A 25,634-nucleotide genomic window follows, 5' to 3' on the forward strand; every position below is an offset into this window, starting at 1 on the left:
GCCACTAAGAAAACCCTGCGTTGCCAGCTTGCCCCAAAGCAAGATGGCTGCCCGTCTCCATTCTCTCTTCCCTACGTGAAGCTAGCCATTCCCTGCTTAATGCCGCTGCCAGGCTGCCCTCACCTAGTATGGCTCCTCCGCTCATGCCTCGTTATGGTCTCGAAGCCGACACTAACCGGCCAGGTTCCGGGAGGCGCTGTGCAGGATGCAGCCACCCCCGCCCGTCCCTCCCCTCCCCCACGCCCGCGGCGGCGGCGGCGGCGGAGGCGGAGGCGGCAGCGGCTGGAGCCCGGATGCGGCGCCGGGAGACAGGCCCGGGAGAGCCGCGCGGATGGATCCAACATGGCGGCGCCGAACCTGAGCCGAGAGTGAGGCGGCGGGGCGGCCGGAGTGGGGAGGGGGAGTCGAGTGGGACGGGGCGGGGCCGGGCGGGGCCGCCGAGGGCTTGGGGGAAGGAAAGTGAAGGGGGAGGCGGTGGCGACGTCCAGCCGGAGAACCTCCGGGGAGGGAGGTGACGGGACACTGCCAGGTGGGGGAGGGGAGCGGCCGAGGGGGGCGTGCAGGGGAGGTGGCAACTGTGGGAGAGGGCAGGGGTCGGGGCGCACGAGTGCGAGCATGGGGAGGGGCGTAAACAAGGGCCCAGGCCCGGCCAGGCCAGGGGTATTAAAGAGGCCGAGGTGGGGAGCGGGGCTGGGATCCAGCGCCTCGAGAGGGGTAGGAGCAGGAGGGAGAGGCTGAGGGTGCGAAGGGGCAGGGGGCTTGTGGCATGCGGTGGCAGGAGGGACCGGACTCCCGGGAGCGCTGTTGTGAGGACGTGGGAGAAGGGGGGAAGAATTTGACTTGAGACGTTTCGTGAAGGGAGGCTTTCAAAGTGTTAAAATTGGAAGTGGAAGCGGAAGGGCCTTGGGGAGAATTCGGGTGGAAAAGGAGAGAAGGAGGGTTTGGGGAATGGGGAGAGTGGAGATGTGCCGAGGCGGTGTAGAAAGTGAGAGACCCGGAGGAAAGTTTGGAAGGAAGGGGAGATAGGGCAGTGGAGCTGCACGGATGAGAGAGGTTTGGGGGTTTCCCTCTCCCCTGTGGAAAGACAGCAGAGTTAGGCAGTATCAGTTGCAGCCAATTTTAATTGCCAGGCGCTTAGCTTTTAATAGGGTGGGAAGGGCAGAAAGGAATGGTCATGTGGGTTTGGAGAATTGGGGTTGAATGAGGGTTCAACCGGATTTGCTTTCCAAAACAGACTCTTGCTTACTGCTTCCTTGTTTTTCCTGGTTACAAATAGGGAGATGAGTAAAGCGCTCTTCTAGTTTTTTTTTGTTTTGTTTTTGTTTTTGCAATTAGCCGTACAAGAATGGGGAGGGAATCGTGATTGGAACCTTATATATCAAGGTGGAGGCGCTGGGAGCCTGAGGAGGCTATGGAAGAGGCAGCCTGGCATTTAGGTAATCAGGCTAATTAAATATGCCTTCCTTTGCAGACCCTCCTTTGGCTCTTCGGGTGCTGGGAGGGAAGGGGGGGTCCATATGCATATTTCGAGGCCTGGTTCTTACTGAAGCGTAGGCGTGACTGGATGCTGCTTTAGTGGCTATTTGTTCTTGTTGTGTGCTAAAGGAAAAGGTGAAGTTCGAAATTGATTCTGGCCTGCTGAGTGAAGTCTAGCGAAGGAAGTGCTTTCTTGGGCTGCAACTTTTCCCCTTCCAGTTCCCCCTAAGCGCCCATGTTGTAAGAAAATAGATGGACTAAGGATCTGAGGAGAAAAGGGAGACGGTGTCAGTGGAATGGTTTTTTTCCCAGAGATGGTTGAGTTGGGGCTCTTCTTGCTATGAGCCATTGAGCCTGGAAATTCTTGGGGTTGATACTACATTGTGAATTGACAATCAGAGAGGGGACTTTGGGGACTTTGTTATGTTTGAGTTCTCTTCTTTAGCTTGGAGTAGTTTGTTCAGTGAGGTGACTTTAGGCTCCGATGACTTTTTTGGCTAACTGTGGACCTTTGAAGTTTCAAAATAAAGCTTGAAATTTTGCTCTTTCCCTCCTTACTTGTTTTTGTTTTTGTTTTTCTGCTGGCTTTGAAACTTGTGCTAGGAAGAGACCTGGGAAATTAAATTCCTTGCAAAGGTAAGTCTGGAACTTTTTGTTGTTTTCCAACAGTGGAAGGGACTGGGAAGGGTATGGCAAGCGTTGGGGTGAGGTAGATAGATGCTAAGGAAACTGAGGTTCACTCACTCTTCTGAGATCATTAAGGTTTCTCACAGTTACTCCTCAGGTAACTGAAGTTAGACAGGAGGAGAGAAAAATGGATCTTAGGTGTCTTGGGACAAGGTCCTAGCTTTGGTTTGCTATTGTCTAGCTTTCTGGTCAGCTCTGAGTGAAACGTGTTTAGCATATGGAAAGCTGTGCTCTTGTACATTAGCTGTGAAATATTTCTCTTGGAGGGTGACTGAGGCACTTCAGCAGGAAGGCTTTTCTTCTAGTTTACTGTCTCTCCCAGCTGTTCAGAGTTCTTGGGATTTTTTTTTGAAAACATACTGTGTAATTCTGCCTTCCAGATATATCTGGTTATGTTTTCCTAGTCCCACCAGCAGGAAAGCGCTTTATGTACTCTAACCGCCTTGAAGATTTTTTCATGTAGTAGTTGCTTCAAGGTTCAAGCCACTGTCCTCACCCCACCCCCTCCAAGACAGGGTTTCTTTGTGTAACAACTCATGGTAGACCAGGCTGGTCTCGAACTCAGAGATCCACCTGCCTCTGCCTCCGTCTCCCAAGTGCTGGGATTAAAGGCATGCGCCACCACCGCCTGGCAAGCTATTCTTTTTTTTTTTAGACAGGGTCTCACTATGTAGTTCTGGCTGGCCCATAATTTGCTATGTAGACTAGGCTGGCCTCAATCTCACAGAGACCCATCTGCCTCTGCCTCCCAAGTGTGGGGATCAAAGGGTGTGCCACAACACCTGGCTATTGTCACTTTTTTTTTTTAAAGTTCTTCCACATGACTTAGTCTTGTAAGGGCTTCCAAAAGAGTCAAATATTTTTTTTCTCTTGTGAAAATATAGCTGTTATTCCTGTTAGAAAGAAGCTACATTTTCATCCTAAGATATTCTTCACATATTGTTTCTGATAATCAAAGCACTTTAAAAAGTTAGAGTTGTCATTTCTGGATGGGAGAGTCTAGACTGCTTGGGCATGGAAACCCAATAGAGAATAATCTGTCAGGAAGAGACTGTCTAGGTACACATAGCCTCTTAGAGGCTCTTGGTATTTCAGTCCTCCCTAAAGGAAGACAAACTGGGACTTCCGGAAATTCAGCAGTTCATCAGAATCTAGAATTATTCTGTGCTAGGATGTATGTAGCTCAGTGGGAGAGCGCTTACCTACTCATGCCCAAGGCCCCTAGGTTTTATCTCTAGTCCAAAAAATTTTGCATGTTAATATCTGAACTAAAGCAAGATCATTCAGTGGATAAGTATACTTGTTTATGGTTGTGTATCTGTTTGTTTTTATAGAGTCTCACTATTGTAGATCAGGCGGCTTTGAACTCGGAGATCCACCTGCCTCTGCCTCCCAGGTGCTGGGATTAAAGGTGTGCCACCGCGCTTGGCTGCCTGCTGCTTTCTGTCTCGGTAGTTACCGTATCTTAGAAACCAACACAAACGTTCTTTCTAAGAAATCTGTTTGGAGGAGTGTGTTCTGACCACGGTGCTATCTTCCATCTAGGGGCTCTGTGTCTAAGCTGAGTTCTCTTGCCACTGAAAGCTGAATATAATTTGGATTAAGAGGAAGTTGGTAACATTCTTTTCATCCTGAAGTGAGATTCTTAGACACCTTGGCTGGGTTGCTGAGTTAACTCACAATCCTAGATGATAATTAAGTGGGGAGAGCTGCCCACCAGCCTGCACGCCAGCGTCTTGATATTATGCTGGAAGACATGCCGTGGGAAATGCTTATTTCTGTGTTTTGCTTCCTTGCATAGTGTTAGTCTGATCAGTGGCCCAACAAGGAAGAGTCTGGATCATTTGTGTTGGTCTTGAAGAAGATGGCATTTTCTTAGTCTCACACAATTTCAGATATAACTAGGTCAAAGTAGACCTCCTAGGATGGACCAGAAGGGAGTATGTCTCTACCACCTGCTGTTCACCTGAATGGCAACAGCAGGCGACAGAGGAGGCATTGCTGGGGTGAAATGAAACGCGTTTGTGATAGTTGGATTTAGTAGTTAAATGAGCTGTGTCTGACTGGCCTTCCTTTTCCTGTAGAATATGATAGAATTGTTTTGGGTTGAAGAGACCTAATAGCGTCTCTGGATCTAATAAGGAAAGTGACATGCATCCTTTTTTAACTCTTTCATGTAAAATAGAATTTCTCAAACTTAGTACTATAGACATTTTTATCCAGATTATTATTATTTTGGTTTTTCAAGACAAGGTTTCTCTGTATAGTTTTGGAGCCTGTCCTGGAACTCACTCTGTAGACCAGGCTGGCCTCGAACTCACAGATCCACCTGCCTCTGCCTCCTGAGTGCTGGGATTAAAGGCGTGCACCACCGCCGCCTGATGTCGTCCAGATAAACTTTTGTTGATAGTGCTTGTCTCCTGCGCTGTAGGATGTGTAGCGGTGCCCTAGCATTATTGGATGCTGGTAGTAGACTCATCACAAAGCTTGACAATCAAAACCGGCTCCAGTTTCGTCTCATTGCCAGATGTCCCCTGGTTGGACAAATTGCTCTGATGAATCCTAGTACCTTAGATGATCTAGGACTTAATAGCGATTCTGTCCCCCTCCCTCCCTCTCTCCCTCCCTCTCTTCCTCCCTCTCTCCCTCCCTCCCAAGAGAAGGGTGTTGATCCCAGAGGATCGAGACCTATTGTAGAATTACATTGATTGTGGAATTAAGACTACAGTGTTTTCCTTTATTTTGCCTCATTTTCCAGGGACAGAGTATGTGGGGGTGGTTTTTCTTAATTGCTTAGGGTTTCAGGACACTTTGAATTAGAGAACCAAGGAACAACCTGGTCTTCTGATTGGTTGGACGTGAAGCCTGCCCATCTGTTTTCTTTGGGATGCTTATAATCAGCAGCTGGCCAAGGGAACAGGTGGGATAGGGACCATGAAAAAGTTGCAGGGACTCTAAGGAAGCTCAGTTTTCTCCTACTGCCTACTTGAGTAAGAAGCTATTTTTCCTCAGCAGCCCCATTTGTACTCGGTGACAACAGGTGAAACAGGAGAGGAAGAGATGGGGAAAGCCAGTGTGTAGTTGAATAACGGTTTCCTCAGCTGTTTCCCATACTGTGGGTGGGATACCTGGGCTATCAAAACTACATGTGGCTTATATTTTCTTTTTTTTTTTCTTGGATTTCTCCTTTTTCTTTTTAAAATTTATTTATTGTTTTTTCTTTGTTTTGTTTTGTTTTCTTTTTTGAGATGGGGTTTCTGTTTGTAGCCTGACTGTCCTGGAACTTGCCTTGTAGACCAGGCTGGCCTGCCTGCCCCTCTGGAGTGCTGGGATGAAAGGCATATTATCAACTGGCTTATTTTTTCTTTTCTTTTTTTTTTTATTATTTTTTCTTTTAAAGGGAAGGAGTCTCTCTGCACTTTCCTTGTTGGGTCACTGAGGGAGAAAGGTTCTGTCAGCTATCATGATGGTCCTTCTGAAGTAGCTTAGCACTCTGTTCTTCTTTTCTCTTTGGTGCTAGGAATAGACTCCAAGGCCTCATGAGGGCTGAGCATCACTCTACCACTGAGTGATAGCCGAAGCTTCTCGGTTTCTGTCTTGTAGCGTAGCCAGTATCCTTGTGTATAAAATGGTCGGAACATCATCTTGTTGAATAGGGTGGTTTGCTGTGGGTAGTTTTTTATGGTATGGAGACAACTCTAGCTGGATTTATGTTCTTGGTTACTGAAATGTGGAATGTACTCGTGCACACCGCCACCCGCCCCATTCCGAGTCAGGTCCCACTGTATAACTCAACCTGGCCTTGAATTTGTTATCCACCTCAGCCCCCCTGATTCTGGGATTATAGGCGTGCACACGTACAGCCATGCCTGGTTTCCACGTCTTTTTGGTGGAGTCCTCTCTCCGTCTTGGACTTTGATAAGTTTGAGTTTGGTTGTTCAGTTGGTGTTGCTCGTGTTGTGACCTCTTAGAAATTCAGTTCAGTTCCCAACAACAGGCTGCTCCGACAGATGTCTGCTATTAGGGTTAGGATTATAGAGATGAGCCTGGCAGTGGTGGCGCACACCTTTAACCTCAGCACTCAGGAGGCAGAGGCTGGAGGATCTCTGTGAGTTTGAGGACAACCTGGTTTACAAATCAAGTTCCAGAACAGTTAGGGTTGTTGCACAGAGAAACCCTGTCTTGAACCCCCTCCCCACCCCCACCAAGAAAGATTAATGGTGGTGGGTTAGATGTGGTGGCAAATACCTTTCTTTAATCCTAGTACTCAGAAGGTAGAGGCAGGTAGATCTTCAAGTTGGAGGTCAGTCTGGTCTACATAGAGTTCCAGGACAGCCAGGGATACAAAAAGAGACCTTGTCTCAAAAAACCAGCACTTCCCCCACAAATATTGATGGTGTTAGAATCTGCCTGTAATCTTAGCATTGAGAAGGCTCAGGTAGGACGAATAAAAGTCCATTGCCAGCTGGGCGATGGTGGCGCACACCTTTAATCCCAGCACTTGGGGGGCAGAGGCTGGCAAAAAAGAAAGTCCATTGCCTACCTAGGTTACTTAGCAAGTTCAAGGCTAGTCTGGGCTACATGTTGAGACTTTGAGACTTTGTGTCAAAAAAAAAAAAAAAGGTTTAGAGAACAGAGACTCCTTGAAAGAGTCAGTTGCAGAAGCTGGTGAGATGGCTCAGCAGGTTAAGGCATGTGCTACCAAGTCTGACAATCTGTCTTCCATCTCTGGGACTCACTTGGTAGAAAGAGAGAACTAACTGGCCCCTGAACGTTGTCCTCTGACCTCCACATGTGCACTGTGGCCGTATGCCCACACACACACACACTCACAAAATAAATAAATAAGTGGAATACAAATTAAAATAGAGCCAGCTGTAGTAGTATAGTTCACACGATGATCGGAATCTGAACCATGGCAATGGCAGTAGCAATGAAAGGGAGAGCACACTTAAGAAATATTTTGCCGCCGGTCGGTGGTAACATATGCCTCTAATCCTAGCACTGGGGAGGCAGAGACAAAAACAGAAATATTTTGCATTGTGTAGTAGGAATTAAGAACTGGCTGTGGTTGGTGGTCTTGGTCAGGGTAGAACAATACTTAGTAGAACGCTCTCTCAAGACAGTAAGTATGAGTAACTATAAAGTGGAGGTGAAAACTGTTAAAACTAGATGATTGGTTGATGATATTACCCAGGGTGAGTTTGTGAATGAAATACAGGACTGTGATTGGTCCTTCGCAGGGGTTTGTTACATGCCATCTGTGAGGAAGGGTTAGTTTTTTGTTTGTTCTTGTATTCTGTTTTTGAAACCAGTGGCCCAGAATGGATTCATCCTCCTGTTGCGTGAGGCTCTGTGTGCTGGGATTATGGCGTGTGCCACTATACTCACTTTGGCCACTGAGACTTTGAGGTTAAGGGACATGCTCAAAGTCACACAACTAGAGTTTGTAACGACACAGTCAGAATTTAAACTAGCTCTAGCTAGTGTCTGATTCAGTGTCTATATCAAAGACTGTATTCTCTACTTTTCGGTTTTGCCTATATTTAAGAAATGGGGCAGATGGTGGTGGTGCACACAGGTGGATCTCTGTGAGTTCAAGGCTGGCCTGGTCTACAGAGTGCGTTTCAGGACAGCCAGGACTACACAGAGAAATTCAATCTTGAAAGAGAAAAATAGATTAAATGAATGAATGAATGAATGAGGCCAAGTGTGGTATTGCGTGCCTTTAATCCCAGCACTCAGGAGACAGAAGCAGACAGATCTCTGAGTTTGAGGCCAGCCTAGTCTACAATGGTTTTAGGACAGCCAGGTTTACATAGTGGCCTGGGGCTCTCTCTGTAGACCATTAGTTTGGTCTCAAACTCCCAGAGATCCTTGTGAATTCTAGGATCAAAGGGGTACACTGTCTAGATGTTACTCTTACTGTATTTTTGTTGTTGTTGTTGTTTTTATAAGATGGGGTTTCAATAACTAGACCAGGTTAGTGTAGAATCAGAGCCTAGTGTCTCTCCCTCATCACTGCTGGTTATAGGCGTGTGGCTCCATGATCATTGTTTTCAAGGGACCAAAAGCAGTGTTTTGAATGCAAGAGGTGTTGTAGAGTTGAACAATCTGGATAGCATGAAATAAAAAAACAAAATTTGAGATAGTTTCTTGTAGTCCATACTGGCCTAGATCTTGCTCTATAGTTGAGGATGGCTTTGAACTTCTGGTTTGAGTGCTAGGATTACAGGCATGCTTTATCACACTGGCTTGTTTTGTTTGAGAAGTGGTCTACCTGTGTATCTCTGACTGGATTGCAACTTGCTGTGCAGACCAGAATGGCTTCAAACTTAGGACAGTCCTCCTGCCTTTGGCTCCTGAGTGTTGTAAGTACAGATGTGTACTCTCATGCTTAGCTGCAGTAGAAACTTCTGAACTATGCCATACTAAAATCACACAAAAATTCTCAAGGAAGTGACTGTATCCCTCCGTAGGATCTGGACTTAGGGTGTCATCTGTTCAGTATGAAGAGCCTTAGGATGGCTTTTATTTGTTTGTTTGTTTTTTGAGACTGGGTCTCCATGTAGCTTTGACTGTCCAAGAATTCTGTGGTCTACTTGTGTCTGCCTCCTGGATGCTGAGATGAAAGGCATGAACCACCACACCCAGGATGGGTTTATTTGTTTATTTACTTATTTTTAGTAAACACTTTGTGATATTTAATAAATGTACTAAGCAGTATACTGTTAGTAGCATGCTGAGACAATGCAGATAAATAAAATTAGTTGTTACCAGTGTGTGGCTCATGGGTTCTTGGCCTGTCTTACAGGACACTGGAGATTGCAGCTGCTGAGCAGGGGTTCTGGAAGGCACTCTGTCCCTGAGCCTCTAGCATGGCGGGCCTGAAGCGGCGGGCAAGCCAGGTGTGGCCTGAAGAGCATGGTGAGCAGGAACATGGGCTCTACAGCCTCCACCGTATGTTTGACATCGTGGGCACCCACCTAACGCACAGAGATGTTCGTGTGCTTTCTTTTCTCTTCGTTGATGTTATTGACGACCATGAGCGTGGACTCATTCGAAATGGCCGTGACTTCTTACTGGCACTGGAGCGCCAGGGCCGCTGTGATGAGAGTAACTTTCGCCAGGTGCTGCAGCTGCTGCGCATCATCACTCGCCATGACTTGCTGCCCTACGTTACTCTCAAGAAGAGACGGGCTGGTGAGGGCTTACGGGGTCTGGGAGCACTTGAGTACGAGAGGGCTCGTGGGAGTTAGTAGCATAGGAGTCTAAAAGGGAGGTGGTCTTGACCGAGGGAGCACCCAGAGAATAAACTGTGAGACCCTTGGGAGGAGGTAGATGTGTATTTTTTTCTGAGTGCCTCTTTCTCCTCCTACAGTGTGCCCTGACCTTGTAGACAAGTATCTGGAGGAAACATCAATTCGCTATGTGACCCCCAGAGCCCTCAGTGATCCAGAACCGAGGCCTCCCCAGCCCTCTAAAACAGGTGAGTTTTTACTTGTAATTTTCATAAGCAAGAATATTGACCCCATCACATGCCTGGCTGGGCCAACATAATGAAAGGATATTGTCCTCTTCATCTACCCATTAAAAAAGTCAGAGACTGGGTGATGCTCAGTCTGTAACATGCTTGTTGCCTAAGCATGAAGACTCAAGTTGAGCATCCCAGAACCTACATAGAAAAGCTGGGCAATCAAAAAGAGTGGCTGTAACCTCAGTTATTGTAGAGGCAGAGAGAGGCAAATCTCTGGAGCTCCCCGTCAACCAGCCTTAGCACATTCGTGAACTTGAGGCTCAGTGAAAGGCCCTGTCTAGAAAGTAGTAGGCAGAGAATTGAGGAAGATGTCCGCTGTTGACCTTTGGCCTTCGAATCAGGCATGCCCATGTGACTACATCCTATGAACATGTACACACACAAATCAGATGAGATACGCTTTGTCTAGGTCTAATGTTTGCTCTCACTAAGATTTTCCTTTAAGTCATTTTTTGAAAAAGAAAATCAATTTTATGCATATGACTATTTTGTCTGCATGCCTGTTAGCCTTCTCTCCAGCCTCTAGGGCAGTTTTGTGTTTTTTAAATTTATTTTTATGTATATGAGCATCTGCCTGGATCCTGTGGAGCTGAAGAAGGGTGTCAGATCCCTTCAAACTGGAGTTACAGATAATTATAAGCCACTGTAGGTGTTGGAAACTGAGCCTGGGTCCTCTCCAAAAGCTACAAGTGCTCTTAACCACTGAGCCACCTCTCCCAACTGTTTGTTTGTTTGTTTATTTATTTATTTATGGGAGGCAGGGTTTCTCTGTGTAACAGTCCTGGGGAACTCACTCTGTAGACCAGGCTGGCCTAGAACTCAACAGAGGTCCACGTGCCTCTGCCTTCCAAGTGCTGGGATTAAAGGGTGCGCCACCACTATCTGACCTTCTCCCAACTTTTTTTTTTTTTTTTTTTTTTTTGAGATTTCTATTTAGCCCAGGTAATGTAGAACTCTGTGTAATCCAGGCTGGCCTTTGACTTCATCTTCCTTCACTTTTTTTCTTGTTGCTGTTTTGAGACAGAGTTCTGAAACTCACTGTATAGACCAGACTGGTCTCAAACTCGGAGATCTGCCTGCCTCTGCCTCCCAAACGCTGTGATCAAAGGTGTGCATTGCTGCCCAGCTTCCTTCTTTCACTCTTGAGTGCTGGGATAACAAATTTCCACCACACTTAGTACCCACCCCCATGCTGGGGTTACGCCCAGATCTTCATTATACTAGACAGACATTTGATCACCTCAGCCATCAGATTCATCAATACTGCTTTTATTATTAAGTATAAATGATTCCTTTGCATTATTCCAAGTGAAGTATTTGAAGTTCTGCTTTTAAAACGTGTGTTTTCCGTTTCCTTTCTGGCCAGTGCCTCCCCACTATCCTGTGGTGTGCTGCCCCACTTCAGGTTCTCAGATGTGTAGTAAGCGACCAGCCCGAGGGAGAGCCACACTTGGGAACCAGCGAAAACGCCGGAAGTCGGTGACACCAGATCCCAAGGAAAAGCAGACATGTGGTAAGGAAATTCAAGGATTCTAGAGGAAAAATACAAAGAACTCCTGGGATAATGGGCAGTGTGTTGTTCAGTGCAAGGCGGCTTTGGTTGCTTTTGTCAGGTCGGGTGTGGTTTTTATGAGATTATCCTTTGGCAGTGTTACATTACAATTCTTTTTAGTTAAGTCAAAGGAATGCCAATATGACTTCTTTATTACAGGATGAACCAAGTCAAGACAATTAAAATACATTTCTGCACCTTTTTAAGAAAACAGCTGTTACAAACAAGGTGCTGTTTGTGAGTGACCCGAGCATATTCACTGTAGGGAAGCTCCAGCACTGAGGCAGGACTTCAGAGACACTTCAGAGAACTGGCTTTGGGGAGGGTTTCTGCTCTGCTGGTCTTGCTTGCTTTTCTAGCTTTGGATGTCAACCCAGTCCTTCCTATAAACCATTCTCCTTAAATTCTCCCAGACATCAGGCTTCGAGTCCGGGCGGAATACTGCCAGCATGAGACTGCTCTGCAAGGCAACGTCTTCTCCAATAAGCAGGACCCACTTGAGCGCCAGTTTGAGCGCTTTAACCAGGCCAACACTATCCTCAAGTCCCGGGACCTGGGCTCCATCATCTGTGACATCAAGTTCTCTGAGCTCACCTACCTCGACGCATTCTGGCGCGACTACATCAATGGCTCGTTATTAGAAGCACTGAAAGGTGTCTTCATCACAGACTCTCTCAAGCAAGCTGTGGGCCACGAAGCCATCAAGCTGCTGGTGAACGTGGATGAGGAGGACTATGAGCTTGGCCGACAGAAACTCCTGAGGAACTTGATGCTGCAAGCATTGCCCTGACCTTTCCCCCTTCTCACCTCTGGGGATTGTTTGCTCCATCACGTCTGGAGCTTACATACTATTCTGGGGTTTGTTCTCTGCCCTTCAGCCAATCACACCGCCTTTTTTTTTTTTTAAAGGAAAAGACAAAGGAAAGTGGAAGTGGTGTTCCCTACCCCTCCCTGCACCCATGTGCCTGGGCTTCCCCTCTGTTTCCTGTTGCCACTTACCCCGTAATGTGTGTCTACAGCCACCTTACCACTGAGCCGTAAGACAAGTGTATAGGGATGGAGTCTATGGAACATAGCCTGTGTAAGGGACTGAACGTTGCTTTCAGGTGCATTGAGGGGTAATCGATACTTATGGCTTTATGAGGGCTCTTAGATTTGTCTGAAAACCAAAGGGCTGTGAGTAAAGGAGCTGTGGAAGGTGGGACTCGGAAGTGTATTTTGGAAATTAATTACCACCTTCTTCCAAATTATAGAATTTTTTAAAAACAAAGAAGCTGTGGCCCTTTCCACTCTCTCCTGGCCTCTGGTGCTGCTCCTCTCTGCCTTTCCTTCATTCCATGGCTTGAAACTGCTGCCTCGTGTGGCTCCCTCCCTTTCCCCTTTGTCAGATCCTCTCCAACAGTTAGATGACTGGGGCAGCCTCATAACCCCTCCCAGCTGTGATGTATGTGTGACACCAATACACAGGATGGACGGAGGACAGGGTGCTGGTTAAAGTTTCTCTGAAAAGGAAGGGGTGTGTGGCATGTCCCTTCCATTTCTAGTGAAAATAACAAATGAACTCTTCCCTCATCCTGAGCCCCTTTGCCCTTCCTTCTGGCTTGAGAGAAAGTGAGTATTCAGTATCAACTTCTGCTCCTGCCCTCTACCTTTCCTCCTGGAGAATGGGGCTAGGACATGCACTGAGCCTTGTTGCACTTTCTTAGGTAGGGAGGCATGTTTGAGCCAGGAGGCCTACAAGTGGAGCGTATTCGAGCAGGTACCACACCAATTCCCCTTCCAGCCCCCAAAGGAGAAGCCCAGACAGACATTATGATTATTTTATTTTTTTCAATGCCAGTGCTGCTCAGCCTTCAGCGTAACTTCAGTTTTCATGAAATAAACACTGACTATATAAAATTTTACTTTTCTGAAACTGAAATCTGAGATCAGGTCACAGTTTTTTCTTTCCCATGAACCTGAACCTGTGTTCCATTAAGAGTTTAAGGTTCTGCAAGTGAGAGAACTGTGCTTGGGTCCTGCCTGCAAGTCACAGTGGCCTCACTTCACAGCTGAGTATGTCTCTGTGTGTCTCAACCCCAGAAGTCACAGGCTTAAGACAGCGGTTGACCCAGACTGCCATACAGGTCCGGTCTGCGATGCTGGAACACAGGCAGGTGTTGGCGCATCTGTCGCAGAAAGTTGAGATCAATTCGGGCAAGGCAGAGGCCTGGTCCCTCAGAGCAGCGGGCCACCACCGTACCCCAGGGGTCCACCACCATGCTGTGGCCATAACTTGCTCTTGTCTCATGGTGGCGTCCACACTGTGCTGCCGCTATTACATAGCACTGAGATTCAATGGCTCGGGCCCGCAGCAACACCTGAGAAGAAGTGTGTTCACTCAAGCACATACAGTGATTAATAGGCAAGTGACAAGAAGTGGATACTCCAGGCCAAACTACTCATTGACCATTCTGCTAATCAACCAGAATTAGTGACTGTATTAACTCTCTAATACGACTCAACAGCTAAGAAATGAATTTCCCCCTAGATAGGGAAGGAAGATAATCCTTTAAAGTAGAAAGAGAAGGAGAGTAAGATTTGGCTGCTTTTTTTTGTTTTGTTTTGGCTCTTTTGTATTTTCTTTTTTTTTTTTTTTTTTTTTTTACTTATTTATTTTGGTTTGTTTTCAGGGCAGGGTTTCTCTGTCCAGCACTGGCTGTCCTGGAAACTAGCTCTTATAGACCAGGCTAGCCTTGAACTCAGAAATCCGCCTGCTTCTGTCTCCAGAGTACTGGGTTTAAAGGTTTGTGCTACCACCGCCTGGCATATACTATGTATTTTCTATTTTTTGAGGTAAGGTCTCACTGTGTAAACCTGGCTGGCCTGGAAGCCACAGATATCTGCCTGCCTCTGCCTCGCAAGTATTGGAATAAAAGGCGGGCACCACATGCCCCACTGTTTTCTGTTTTGTTTTTCAAGACAGGGCATCTCTGTGTAACCTTAGCTGTCCTGGAACTTGCTCTGCAAACCATACTGGTCTCGAACTCAGAGATCCACCTGCCTCTGCCTCTAGATGTGTGCCATCACTACCTGGTTTCTATTTTGTTTTATTGAGTCAAGGTATCTCTATGTAGAACCTATTGGCCTTGAACCTGTGGCAAATCCTTAGAGTGCCTGGAGTTTAGCTCTGTACCACGCTACTAAGAATAAGATTAAAAGGAGTCCTTATGGTTTGAATAGGCATTCTCTTACCTCCCAGTGGGCAGGTCCAGTAACCGATCCAAAGGCTGAAGGATAAGTAAGTATTTCTGCCCCAGCTTGAGCCAATTTCAGAGAAAGTTCAGGGAACCGCATGTCATAACAGATTGCTAAACCCACCTGAAATTAAAAACAACCCACTCAACTTCCCTGTCCCGTTCATCATAACATCCAGTACCTTCATTATCGTACTCCAAAGGGGAATGTTAGCACTTTTTCAATCTACTCCTGTTTCCTTTTCAAACTCCCACCTTGCCTGCTGGTGTGCTGATGGGTGGCTCGAGAGTGCGTCCAGGCATGGTAGAGTTACTTTCCCGCATAGGCCCCTGACCTGGGATCTCCACATCGCAAAGATGTGTCTTCCTGTACTGGGCCACTACTAGCCCTAGAGGAAGAGATAAAGAAAATAGTACAGGCAAGCGAGAAGCCCAGCTACGCTCTTCTCCCAAAGAGTAATAAAGCTAAGAACAGAAGTACAAAGCGTACTAAAGCCAAATAGTTGAGAAAATAATGCTGAAGGATCTGGGCTGGTGGTAGAAAAGCCTGGAAAGAGGCAAGCTAAAATGTTGAGTCTCACCCTTGTTGTTCAGAAGCACATGACAATTGTAGATTTTCTGAGTCTGCTCCCAGTCTTGGCCACGCTCGTGGAATCCACCCAAGGACAGCCAGATTCCACATTCCCTGGGGGGAGGGGACACTGACAACTCTACTCAAGGCTCTACCCCCCTCTATGTGGCAATCCAGGAACACAGCCCAGTAATGATTCTATTTCCCTCCCACCCTTGTACCTGGCAAGCTGGCTATATCGTTCCATAAGGTCCCCATCCAGTGGCTCAGACAGTTGTAATGTCTCGGCAGGATTTCGTGCAATGAAGTCAAATGCCTCAGGCAGAAAAGCCAGGCAAGCACCCAGTCTGGCCGCCTCGAGAACCAGCTCAGCACATGTTTTAAAGTTCTCTTTCTTGTTTGGGGTTGATGTTACCTGGCACACAGCCACCAGGGGCAGCTCCCAGGAAGTTGATGAGGACACCGCCATGGCTCTGGGCCTGTGAAGGGCACAGGCAGTGTTCTCAGATTGGCTAGCATGGAGAATCCCAGAGGCTCCAGTGGGACTGGGCCAGAGACATAAATGTTTTTCTCTTTTGAGACAGGGTGTTTTGTAGCCCAAGCAGGCCTTGTTATGTAGCTGTGGATGACCTTAAACTCCTGATTGATCCTCCTCCTGCCTGTTTCCCAAATGCTGAGATTACATGGTGGTGTGTCCCACCATTCTTACGAAGCAGAAACCCAGAGCTACTGGAGTTCACATTAAATGCTTGGTGGGTGGCAGACGCTTTTGTCTCCCACTATGCAGTTATTAACATGGATTGAGCAGCAACATGCCAGGCAGAGAACATAAAAAAAAACATGTTACCTGTGCTGAGTACAAAGTACTGAGCTTCGGGGTAATCGGTATCCGATACACAGAAGGGACAGGAGTTGGTGAGGAGGCCTGGTGATGAAGCCCAGCCTGAAGAAGGTGAGAAATCAGGACACCTAACCCTCCTTCAAGCAGTAAGTTTCTACAATTCTCTGCCATTTTCAGGCCTGGTCAGTACTCCCCTCCCCCAAGGCTTCAAAAACACTTTCTTTAAAAACTATTAGTAGCCATGGAAGGAGATGATAAAATGGGAAAATGAGAGAGGAGACTATAATCCGTGCCTTAATACCTCAACTTCCAGTGATCTCACATTTAAAACTGAAGCCCTTTTCCTCTGCCAAAGGTTTCCGCAGCTCAAGTCATCTCATGGAACCTTCCTCGTTTCCCCAGTTCTCTCTTCTCGGCTGTGCCACTTGCACAGCTGTATAGACTCAACGCATATCTTTCCCCTTACACTAGTATCTCGGGAGGAACGTTCACTCTCCCTAGATCCCCCACCATCTCGTGGTGGGTAGGGGGCACAGGACCAGATCCCAACCCTAGACCCCGCCCTGTGATTAGCGCGTCCTTCCCGCCTCTCCCTGGGACAAGAATCTCTGTTGCACAAGTTAAAGCATCGCAGGTGGAATTCACCGCAGCGGGCAGGGTTGGGGAGTAGGTCCTACATGAAGACACCGCCAAAACCATTCGCAGGGTCGATCTGAGGAGCTTCCTGGAACCAGAAGCGCAGGGGCAAGTGGGTGGCAACTACCAGACCGGATGTGACGCACTGGGAGTGCGCAGGCCGGAAAGCTTGCAGGTGGCGAAGATGGCGGACAGCGGCGGCCGTGTGAGCAAGAGCAGCGGGAACAGCACCGGGAAGGGAGCAGTGTCGGCGGAACAGGTGAGGATCGGATCTCGAGCGCTGAGGGTTACTGGGTCGCTGTCGAGTTCGTGCAAGAAATGGGGTCTGTCGCTTGGACGGGCCTTTAGCCCCCTCCACGCTCGCCGTGGTCGCACACAGGGGAAGGGTGTCTTTGGAGGTGGTCACGAGCCCTCCTAGGGCATGGGTAGGTGGGTTTGTAGCTGAGAGCCACGCCGCGGGGTGGGAGGTCCAGATCCCTAGGGTGTGGGTCGTCCTTTGCCCCGTCTCCGAGGTACCATAAAGAGGGTATGGTTTGGCATGGCATCTAGTAACGAATCCCAGAGGGCTATTAGTCAATGAGTTGTTTAGTCTGTTACTCCAAACCCCGCGTTCACTGTCGCCGACACTCTGCAGAACCACGTGCTTCGGACTCGACCAGTTTAGTCTTCTGTAACTATTTTAACCGAGGAGTAAGTTAGTAGATAGGCTTTGTGGTTTGGTCTTGAAGTGGGGTGGAGGTTGCGACAGGGTCGCTCTATGTAGCTTTGGCTTCTCTGAAATTCACTGTGTAGATCAAGCTGGCCTGAAACGCAGAGATCTGCTTGGCCCTGCCCCTGCCTCTCAAATTCTGGGATTAAAAAGCGTGCTCCACTATGTTGGGCCAGGGTGGTTTAGTCTTTTGAGACATGGTCTCACCAAGTAGCCCAGCCTGGCCTCGAAGTCGCTGACTGTGTTCTCGGAATGTAGACTTACTTTTCAGAAGGGACCAGAAACCCTTTTCTGATCCAAGTTTGCTTCTCCTATATAACATTGGGATACGTCTGATTGATCAGAAAGCCCTTTGTGGTATGGGAACTGTGCCTTGTTAAGTGATTAATTCATATTAGAAGAAAAAAATCACACAATTGAATTGTGGCTAGCGGTGTAGCTAAGTGGGTCAAGTGGGAAAGCCCTGAAGTGTAGGATATGGCAGGGTGTTCAGGTTGGTGTGTGTGTGTGTAATAGTTGTTTTAATCATAGGTGCATTTGTTAGTTAATTGTTGAAAAATCAGTACAAGCAGGTAAAGGGTATCAGCATAAAGAGTTTAAAACTGATCCTATCGACGAGCACAATCTATTGGAGCCACAAAAGGGGGGGGGGGAGGATTTTCATAATTCTATTGTGAGACAGAAAGTAAGTGTTCGAAGAGAAGTAAACTGCAGTGAAATTTTGAGGATGGAAGAGGTAGCATTTGACACAGTAGAAAAAAAACAACAAAAAATAATGCTCTTTGAGGGTCTGTCCTGTGTTAGGCTTCAATGAACACAGAGAAATAGGTAAATGAGACAGACCTTGTCTTCAACTTGATCAAAGACTAGTTAGAAAAACAAGATGGCCAAGTGTGGTCACTCAAACCTGTCATCTCGCTGGATTACCACGTCCATTTCCAGGCTGGCCTGGGCTACAGAGTGAAACACAGTCTCAAAAAACAAACAAGACAGACAGAAAAACAAATAAAACAATGAGGCTTTAAAAAATTATTTTATGGGCCTGGCGGTGGTGGTGCACACCTGATCCCAGCACTTGAGAGGTAGAGGCAGGAGGATCTCTGTGAGTTCGAGGCCACTGCTCTACGGAGCTAGTTTAGTTTCAGGAGAGCCAAGGCTACCCAGAGAAAGACTGTCTTGAAGAATAAACAAATAAAGAAATGTTCATAAGGGGCTCGAGAGATGGCTTTTGCAGGGCCCCAAGCTTGGTTCCCAGCACTCGTGTTGGTTGGCTCACAATTCCCTGTCACTTCAGCTCAAGGGAATCCAATGCCCTGTTCTGCCCTCCAAGGCGACTGCACTCAAGTGTACATGCTCTCACGCAGACATGCACATAATCTGAACAATTTTTCACTTGTTTTTGTTGTTTTGTTCAAGACAGGGTTTCTTTGTGCAGCCTTGGGTGTCCTGGAACTAGCTCCATAGACCAGGTTGGCCTTGAACTCACATCTGCCTGCCTCTGCCTATTGAGGTCTGGGATTAAAGGCATGCACCACCACTACCTAGCCTGAACAATTTCTATAAATGGTAATTTGCTTTTATTTTCTGGAGGGTAAAATTCTGTCGCTTAATTATAAAGGATGAGAAAAGTTGGTCAAGAGTTTTAGTTAGAAGTAATAGTTCGAAAGTGTTGAGACATGAACTGCCTGGCATTGGAAATTCTAGTGGACTTGAAAGCTATGTAGTGGAAAGTTTAAAGGGGGCTACAGGGTTTCTGTGTCTGATGGACAATGGCACTTTAGATGAGGGGGGAAAAAAGTGGAAAGGAAATGGTTCAACTGTTTTTCGAGGGGTGATAGGGAAAAGTCTCCAGAGGAGACTTAAGTGTGCATGTATTCTTGTCTGCAGGTTGCAGGCCAGAAGACATCAGCTGTCATAGGTGTCATTTACTTTGTTGTTGGAGACAGCTTCTTTTGTTTAGCCTAGAACTCACCAAACTAGCTGGAGTGGCTAGCCAGAAAGCCCTAGGTCCTCTCTTTGCCCCAGCACTGGGATAGCAAATGTGCCTGGGGTTTAAGTTCGCCAACAGTCTAACATTCCATTGTAGGCAGTTTGTGCCTACAGGCCTTTTTTCTTTCTTTCTTTCTTTCTTTCTTTCTTTCTTTCTTTCTTTCTTTCTTCCTTCCTTCCTTCCTTCCTTCCTTCCTTCCTTCTTTCCTTTCCCCTCCCTCCCTCCCTCCCTCCCTCCCTCCCTTCCTTCCTTCCTTCCTTTTTTCTTCCTTCCTGTCTGTCTTTCTTCCTGTCTTTCTGTCTCTCTCTCTTTCTCTTCTTTTGTGTGTGTTTATGGATGGAAGAAACATGCCCTAGTCCATGCTACTGCAGCCTAGGGAAGCTTGGGAAATTTACAAATGAAACATTTATTTTGCCTCAGGGTTCTGGAAGCTGACAATTTATTTCATGGCTATAGCAGCAGTATTGGCAAGAGGTAGACAGGGAAAGGGCAAGTGCATGCTTTCAGAAAGGGAAAAACTCGAGAAGCAGTCTAACTCTACAAAAAGCTGCTTTCCTGGAACCAGCCTCCTGTAGATGGAGGTTTTCATCGGGACATCAACTAACCATGCAGAGACTTAATATTAATTATAAATGATTAGCCAATAGCTTAGGTTTGTTACTAGCTCTTACAATTTTAATTAACCCATACTTCTATCTGTTTCTACCACGTGAACCGGTGCCTCAACCTGCTCCTCTTTGTCTCATCTTGACCTCACAGACTCTGCCTTTTTCCTTCCCAGCATTCTCTCTGCCCTGAAAATCCCGCCTAGCTATCGGCCAATAAGGTTTTTATTAGCAATGAAAGCAACGCATTTTCACGGTCTACAGTAGGATTGCTCCACATCAGACTCCCACATGCCCGCACACACATGGGGCGCCCACACACAGGTGCACCTGCACACATGTACACACACAAAATGGAAAAATAAAGAGTTCTTTCCACAAGGTCAGCAGGATGGTACAGGGGCATAGGATGATGCTTTGCTTCATTCCCAGGATCCATGTAACCCCCCTCCCGCCTTTTAATTGAACCCTGATACACAAAGGACAAGTGCCCTACCACGGAGCCAGACCTTAATTTGTTTTCATGTTTTAGAAGTAAACAATACACAGCATCTAAGCTATCATAGTGCTTGGCACACAGTAGATTTTCTTTACTTTCCATTTTGGGGAAAGCAGTTGTAGGGTCATGAAAGAGTTAAGTGTTTAAAAATGGACTATATTTGCATGTTAATTTTTCCGAGAGATAATAGAAAAGAAGGCACAGTGTATAGTGGCAAGACAAATATAAATAAAAAAGATTTGGGGTTGGGGTATAGCTCAGTTGGGTCATGTGCTTGTCTTCTATGCCTGAGGCCTTGGGTTGGATGCTTAGCATTGAATGTACTGGGTGTGAAGAGCACTCCTGTATTCCTAGCAGGACTTGGGAGGTGGGGGCAAGAGGATCAGAAGTTCAAGTCATGTTGGCTACATGGCAAATTTGAGGTCATCTTGGGCTATATGGGATAAAAAATAAAAGAAAAAGTAGAAAAGATTTTCTGGGGGCTGGAGAGATGACTCAGGTTAAAGAGCACTGGCTGTTCTTTCAGAGGTCCTGAGTTCAGTTCCCAGCAACTATGTGGCTCACAACCATCTGTAATGAGATTTGGCGCCCTCTTCTGGCATGCAGGCAGAACACTGTATATATAATAAATAGATTTATTTATTTATTTATTTATTATACAATGTTCTGTCTGTGTGTAGGCCTGCAGGCCAGAAGAGGGCACCAGACCCTATTACAGATGGTTGTGAGCCACCATGTGGTTGCCGGGAATTGAACTCAGGACCTTTGGAAGAGCAAGCAATGCTCTTAACCTCTGAGCTCTCTCTCTAGCCCCATAATAAATAAATCTTTAAAAAAAAAAGATTTTGTGTTTAAAAAGGGGAAAAATACTGGGTTGGTGGTGCCTCATGCCTTTAATTCCAGCACTCAGGAGGCACAGGCAGGCGGATCTGAGTTCAAGACGAGCTTGGTCTGCAGAGGTTGAGAGTACTGGCTACTCTTCCACATGGTAGCTCACAGCTGTGTATAATGGGATCTGATGCCCTCTTCTGACCTAAAAAGAACAATAGGGAATAAGGAAAAGGGAAGAATTAGATATAGCCATAGCGGAGAAGACCATGAGAAAATTTGTATTTTAAAAGGAACAATGGAGCCAGGTGGTGGCAGTGGTGGTGCCCTCAGGAGGCAGAGGCAGCAGGCGGATCTCTGTGAGTTCAAGGCCAACCTGGTCTACAGAGCAAGTTCCAGGACAGGCTGCAAAGCTACAGAGAAACCCTGTCTTTAAACACACACACACACACACACACACACACACACACACACACACACACACACGAACGGTGGGAATTCAAGGAGTGGGAATGGAGCTAGATAGTTTTGAGACCCCAGCAATGGCTGAGTGTCATCCCACTCAGAGTTATGTTGCAGTTTGCTGCTGACAGTGCGTTTACTTTTACTGCACTTACGGCCGAATTGTTCCACAACTGGGGGTAATTCACTCATTTCAGTAGATTTAGTTCCTATCCTGAAAGACAACAACAGATAGTTCATATTACACTAGCATAAAGAAATAGGGTAGGTGGCTGGGATAGCTCCCTGGTAGATGCCTTCTTAGCATCATCACATCCCCACCCCCCAGCCCTAGGTCTGATCTAACACTACAGTGAAAGGGGTGGAGAGGTGGCTGTTGGTAAGATATTGGCCAGGAGTGTGATACCGCATATGTCCAGAAGAGCGCGCCATAGTGCTGGGACGACATTTAGAGTCTGCTTTAGTCAGAGGATTTCCTTTTACTTCACTTCCCTCTCTCTTCCATTTCTTTCTTTCCTTATCTTCCCTCCCCTCTTGCCCTCTCTTCCTCTCACCTCCTCTCCTCCTCCTTTTAAAAGACAGGGCCTCTGTCTCAGGTGGCTTTGAACTCGTGATCCTCCTGCCTCAGTCTCCTCAGTACTGAAATTATGGACTTGCGGTACTAGGCCAAGCTCCTTTTTAAACTAAACAAAACAACTCGTTTGTCTTTTTCTCATTAGTTTTCAGGACAGTTTATCACTGTAGCCTGACTAGCCTGGAACTTACCACGACCGTACCTGTTTTAATGAGTGTTATTGAAGAATAGCAGGCAATTTGCAAAATTGAGCTGAAAAGGGCTAATTAGACTAAAGTTCAAGAACTGGGGCTGCTTTAAGGAATCCAGGAAGGTCACCTCTTTGTAACCACAGGTTCTGTAGCTTCAGCTGCTTTTATTAGACCTTCGTTTCTACCCACAACTCAATATCTGAAAAAGGACTGGCGTAGGTACTAACGTCTAGGGTTAGTGCTGGGATTAAAGGCATGTATCTCCACCACTTAGCTGCTAACAGCCTTCCTTACCTGCAAGTCTCCTGTAGGTTTTCCAGCACACACCCCCCCCATTTAGATCTGTTATTAAATTTCCTTGTGCCTAGCAAATACCTCACACATGTAGGCACCAAGTGCCTTCTGGGAAGGAATTACACAGACTAAGAAATTGCAGATTTGTATTCTATTCCTTTCCCAAGACGGGTATCCACTCCTCCATCTTTGTGAAACTTGCCGTCCTGTGGGCTGCCTTCACTTTCTGGCATTTTCACTGTCTCATCTCTCATCTTTTCTCATGTCTTAGGTAATTGCTGGCTTTAATCGCCTTCGGCAGGAGCAGAGAGGCTTGGCATCCAAAGCAGCTGAGCTGGAGATGGAACTGAATGAGCACAGGTAAGAAAGTCACAGAGAAACAATAGCACAGTTGAGGAGGGGTGCAGTAGAGTGGGACTGAATTTTGAGGTCTTGTTCTCTACCCTAGCCTAGTGATTGATACCCTGAAGGAAGTGGACGAAACCCGCAAGTGCTACCGAATGGTTGGAGGCGTGCTGGTGGAGCGGACTGTCAAAGAAGTGCTGCCTGCCTTGGAGGGTAACAAAGAGCAGGTGAGCCAGGGGTTAAATAGGGAGACCAGGAATAGAGGGAATGTGAAGGAAGAAAGTCCAAGCAGAAATTCATGTTGAAGATAGCTTGTAGCTTGTTAGTCTGTGCCCTTTATACGATTGCGAAGTCCAATTCCTTACGTGGGGAGTTGCTGGCTGTGTGCCCTTTCCATAGGCTCTTTGATGTGGTTGCTTTGGAAAGAGGATGGGTAGAGCAGTGTTTCTCACAGTGGATACCTGAATCAAAATCACCTGAAGAACTAGTTTAACAGCGCTGGATCAAATCCAGGCCTTATGCATTCCAGGCTAAGAACTTGCCACTGCTACACCTCTAGCCAAGAATCCGTTGAAAATGCAACTTTTTACGCTTTCTCTGGATCCACTGAACCAGACCCTCAAAGATACCATAAGTGACATTTTAAAAGGAGAAAGAGTACTGACTGGAGTGCTACATATTGGTGATTAACTTGCTATGATGAGGCAGGGGAATCTTGGGTTTGAAACCATCCTGGGAACCTATAAGTCAATAAGTTAAAAAAAAAAATGAATGTGACCAAAGAGAAGAAATGATAGTGATAAATGCTGTTTTTTTGTTTTGTTTATTATATATACTGTGTTCTGTCTGCATGTATGCCTGCAGGCCAGAAGGGGACACCAGATCTCATTACAGATGATTGTGAGCCACCCTGTGGTTGCTGGGAATTGAACTCAGGACCTCTGGAAGAGAAGTCAGTGCTTTTAACCACTGAGCCATCTCTCCAGCCTGATAAACGCTGTTTTAAAAACAAGCAACCCACCCTCCACCCTCCCTGGGAAGCTGTTGGCAATTAAAGGTTGCTAGGAGAGGGTGGGCCGTTGTCTTCAGTAATGTGGCCCCTGGTGAGTTGCTCATCCTCCAGTGAATAGCTCCAGACTTGTGACCACAAGGATGGTCCTGGTAAGACTCAGTGGGTCACAAAACAAATCCAAGATATATGATTATGAGATGGGGGATTTGTCAGGGAGGTAGATGAAGGAGTGGGGCTGGCCAGGTGGTGGTGGTGCACACCTTTAATCCCAGCAGTTGGGAGGCAGAGGCAGGTGGATCCCTGTGAGTTTGAGGCTAGCCTGATATACAAAGTGAGTTCCTGGACAGCCAGGGCAACACAGAGAAACTCTGTTTCAAAAAAACAAAAAATAAAAAATAAAAACAAAAAAACTGGGGCTAAGTATCTAAGTATGATCAGAATATATTATGTACATTGTACTATTGGAGGAAGACGCTTATTGGTTCCTGGTGCTAGCTTAGACCCGAAATAATCACACAGAAACTGTATTAATTAAATCACTGCTTGGCCCATTAGCTCTAGCTTTTTTTTTTTTTTATGTATACAATATTCTGTCTGTGTGTATGTCTGCAGGCCAGAAGAGGGCACCAGACCTCATTACAGATGGTTGTGAGCCACCATGTGGTTGCCGGGAATTGAACTCAGGACCTTTGGAAGAGCAGGCAATGCTCTTAATCACTGAGCCATCTCTCCAGCCCCTAGCTCTAGCTTTTTATTGGCTAACTCATATTAATTTAACCCATTTCTATTAATCGGTGTATTGCCACGTGGCAGTGGCTTACTGTTCCCAGCGTCTGTCTCAGATGAGGATCTGTGGCTTCCCTCTGACTCTGCCCTTCCCTGCCTAGCTAAGTTCTGCCCTACTATAGGTCCAAAGCAGTTCTTTATTCATTAACCAATAAAAGCAACACATAGACAGAAGGACCTCCTACACCATTGCACATTTACGAAGTTGTCAAAGACTAATAAAAGTAAGAAGGTCAGATGATTCCCTTGTATAAGACACTGTGTGTGAGAAAGAAATCACTTGAGAGCCTGGGCTTGGTTAATTCTGGGCTAAAGGTGAAGTTGAGTATGATCTTGTTTCGCTTCCTCCAATCACTGTCCGCTCCAGGTGGGGAAGGGAGATGTGCAGCCTTTTTATAGCCTCTTTTCTTTACTTCTAGATTCAGAAGGTCATCGAGACACTGTCACAGCAGCTTCAGGCAAAGGGGAAAGAACTCAATGAATTTCGGGAAAAGCACAACATTCGTCTTATGGGGGAAGACGAGAAGCCAGCAGCCAAGGAGAACTCAGAAGGGGCTGGGGCGAAGTCCAGCTCAGCAGGAGTGCTGGTCTCTTAGGAACTAAGGCCTCTACATTTTTTTTTTCATCCTGATACCCACTGCTAATTTCTTTTTATTGTTGTTGTTGTTATTATTATTATTATTATTTTCTCTGCTATTGTAATATTTTTTGTTAATTAAATGTTTTGGTCAGAATGCTTAGCTGTAGCCCGAAACTTTCTCTCATTAAGGGCAAAAGACAGCATACAGCTGGACATGTTGGCA

The 25,634-nt window shown here is 46.5% G+C and overlaps 3 protein-coding genes across 11 annotated transcripts; 2 read left to right on the forward strand and 1 right to left on the reverse strand.

Annotated features, from left to right (window-relative positions):
- The first annotated feature begins 227 nt into the window (after window positions 1-227).
- On the forward strand, window positions 228-14,182 carry Dedd (death effector domain containing). 6 transcript variants are annotated; one of them, XM_075989116.1, is made up of 7 exons: window positions 256-368; window positions 1,336-1,436; window positions 2,080-2,112; window positions 8,978-9,366; window positions 9,545-9,652; window positions 11,067-11,213; window positions 11,666-14,182. In XM_075989116.1, exons 4-7 carry the CDS (start codon window positions 9,042-9,044, stop codon window positions 12,040-12,042), a joined length of 957 nt encoding a protein of 318 aa, XP_075845231.1. In that variant the 5' UTR covers window positions 256-368; window positions 1,336-1,436; window positions 2,080-2,112; window positions 8,978-9,041; the 3' UTR covers window positions 12,043-14,182. The 6 variants fall into 6 exon arrangements, with proteins under 6 accessions (XP_075845228.1, XP_075845227.1, XP_075845231.1 ...); XM_075989112.1 differs by lacking the exon at window positions 1,336-1,436 and having other exon boundaries at window positions 233-368; XM_075989117.1 differs by lacking the exon at window positions 1,336-1,436 and having other exon boundaries at window positions 257-368; window positions 2,061-2,112; window positions 11,666-12,525.
- Window positions 13,059-16,669, reverse strand: Nit1 (nitrilase 1). Of its 4 annotated transcripts, none has more exons than XM_075989108.1 (7): window positions 16,578-16,669; window positions 15,907-16,002; window positions 15,281-15,538; window positions 15,070-15,173; window positions 14,744-14,877; window positions 14,487-14,612; window positions 13,059-13,612 (listed from the first exon to the last, which is right to left on the reverse strand). In XM_075989108.1, coding segments are annotated over exons 1-7 (987 nt in total). In that variant the 5' UTR covers window positions 16,580-16,669; the 3' UTR covers window positions 13,059-13,345. The 4 variants fall into 4 exon arrangements, with proteins under 4 accessions (XP_075845223.1, XP_075845224.1, XP_075845226.1 ...); XM_075989109.1 differs by having other exon boundaries at window positions 16,223-16,650; XM_075989111.1 differs by having other exon boundaries at window positions 16,546-16,645.
- On the forward strand, window positions 16,649-25,571 carry Pfdn2 (prefoldin subunit 2). The gene is made up of 4 exons (XM_075989130.1): window positions 16,649-16,795; window positions 22,960-23,048; window positions 23,137-23,260; window positions 25,251-25,571. Exons 1-4 carry the CDS (start codon window positions 16,721-16,723, stop codon window positions 25,425-25,427), a joined length of 465 nt encoding a protein of 154 aa, XP_075845245.1. The 5' UTR covers window positions 16,649-16,720; the 3' UTR covers window positions 25,428-25,571.
- Window positions 25,572-25,634: the final 63 nt, after the last annotated feature.

This window comes from Microtus pennsylvanicus, chromosome 10, assembly GCF_037038515.1.
Source record: "Microtus pennsylvanicus isolate mMicPen1 chromosome 10, mMicPen1.hap1, whole genome shotgun sequence".
In the NCBI taxonomy this organism is placed as follows: Eukaryota; Metazoa; Chordata; class Mammalia; order Rodentia; family Cricetidae; genus Microtus; species Microtus pennsylvanicus.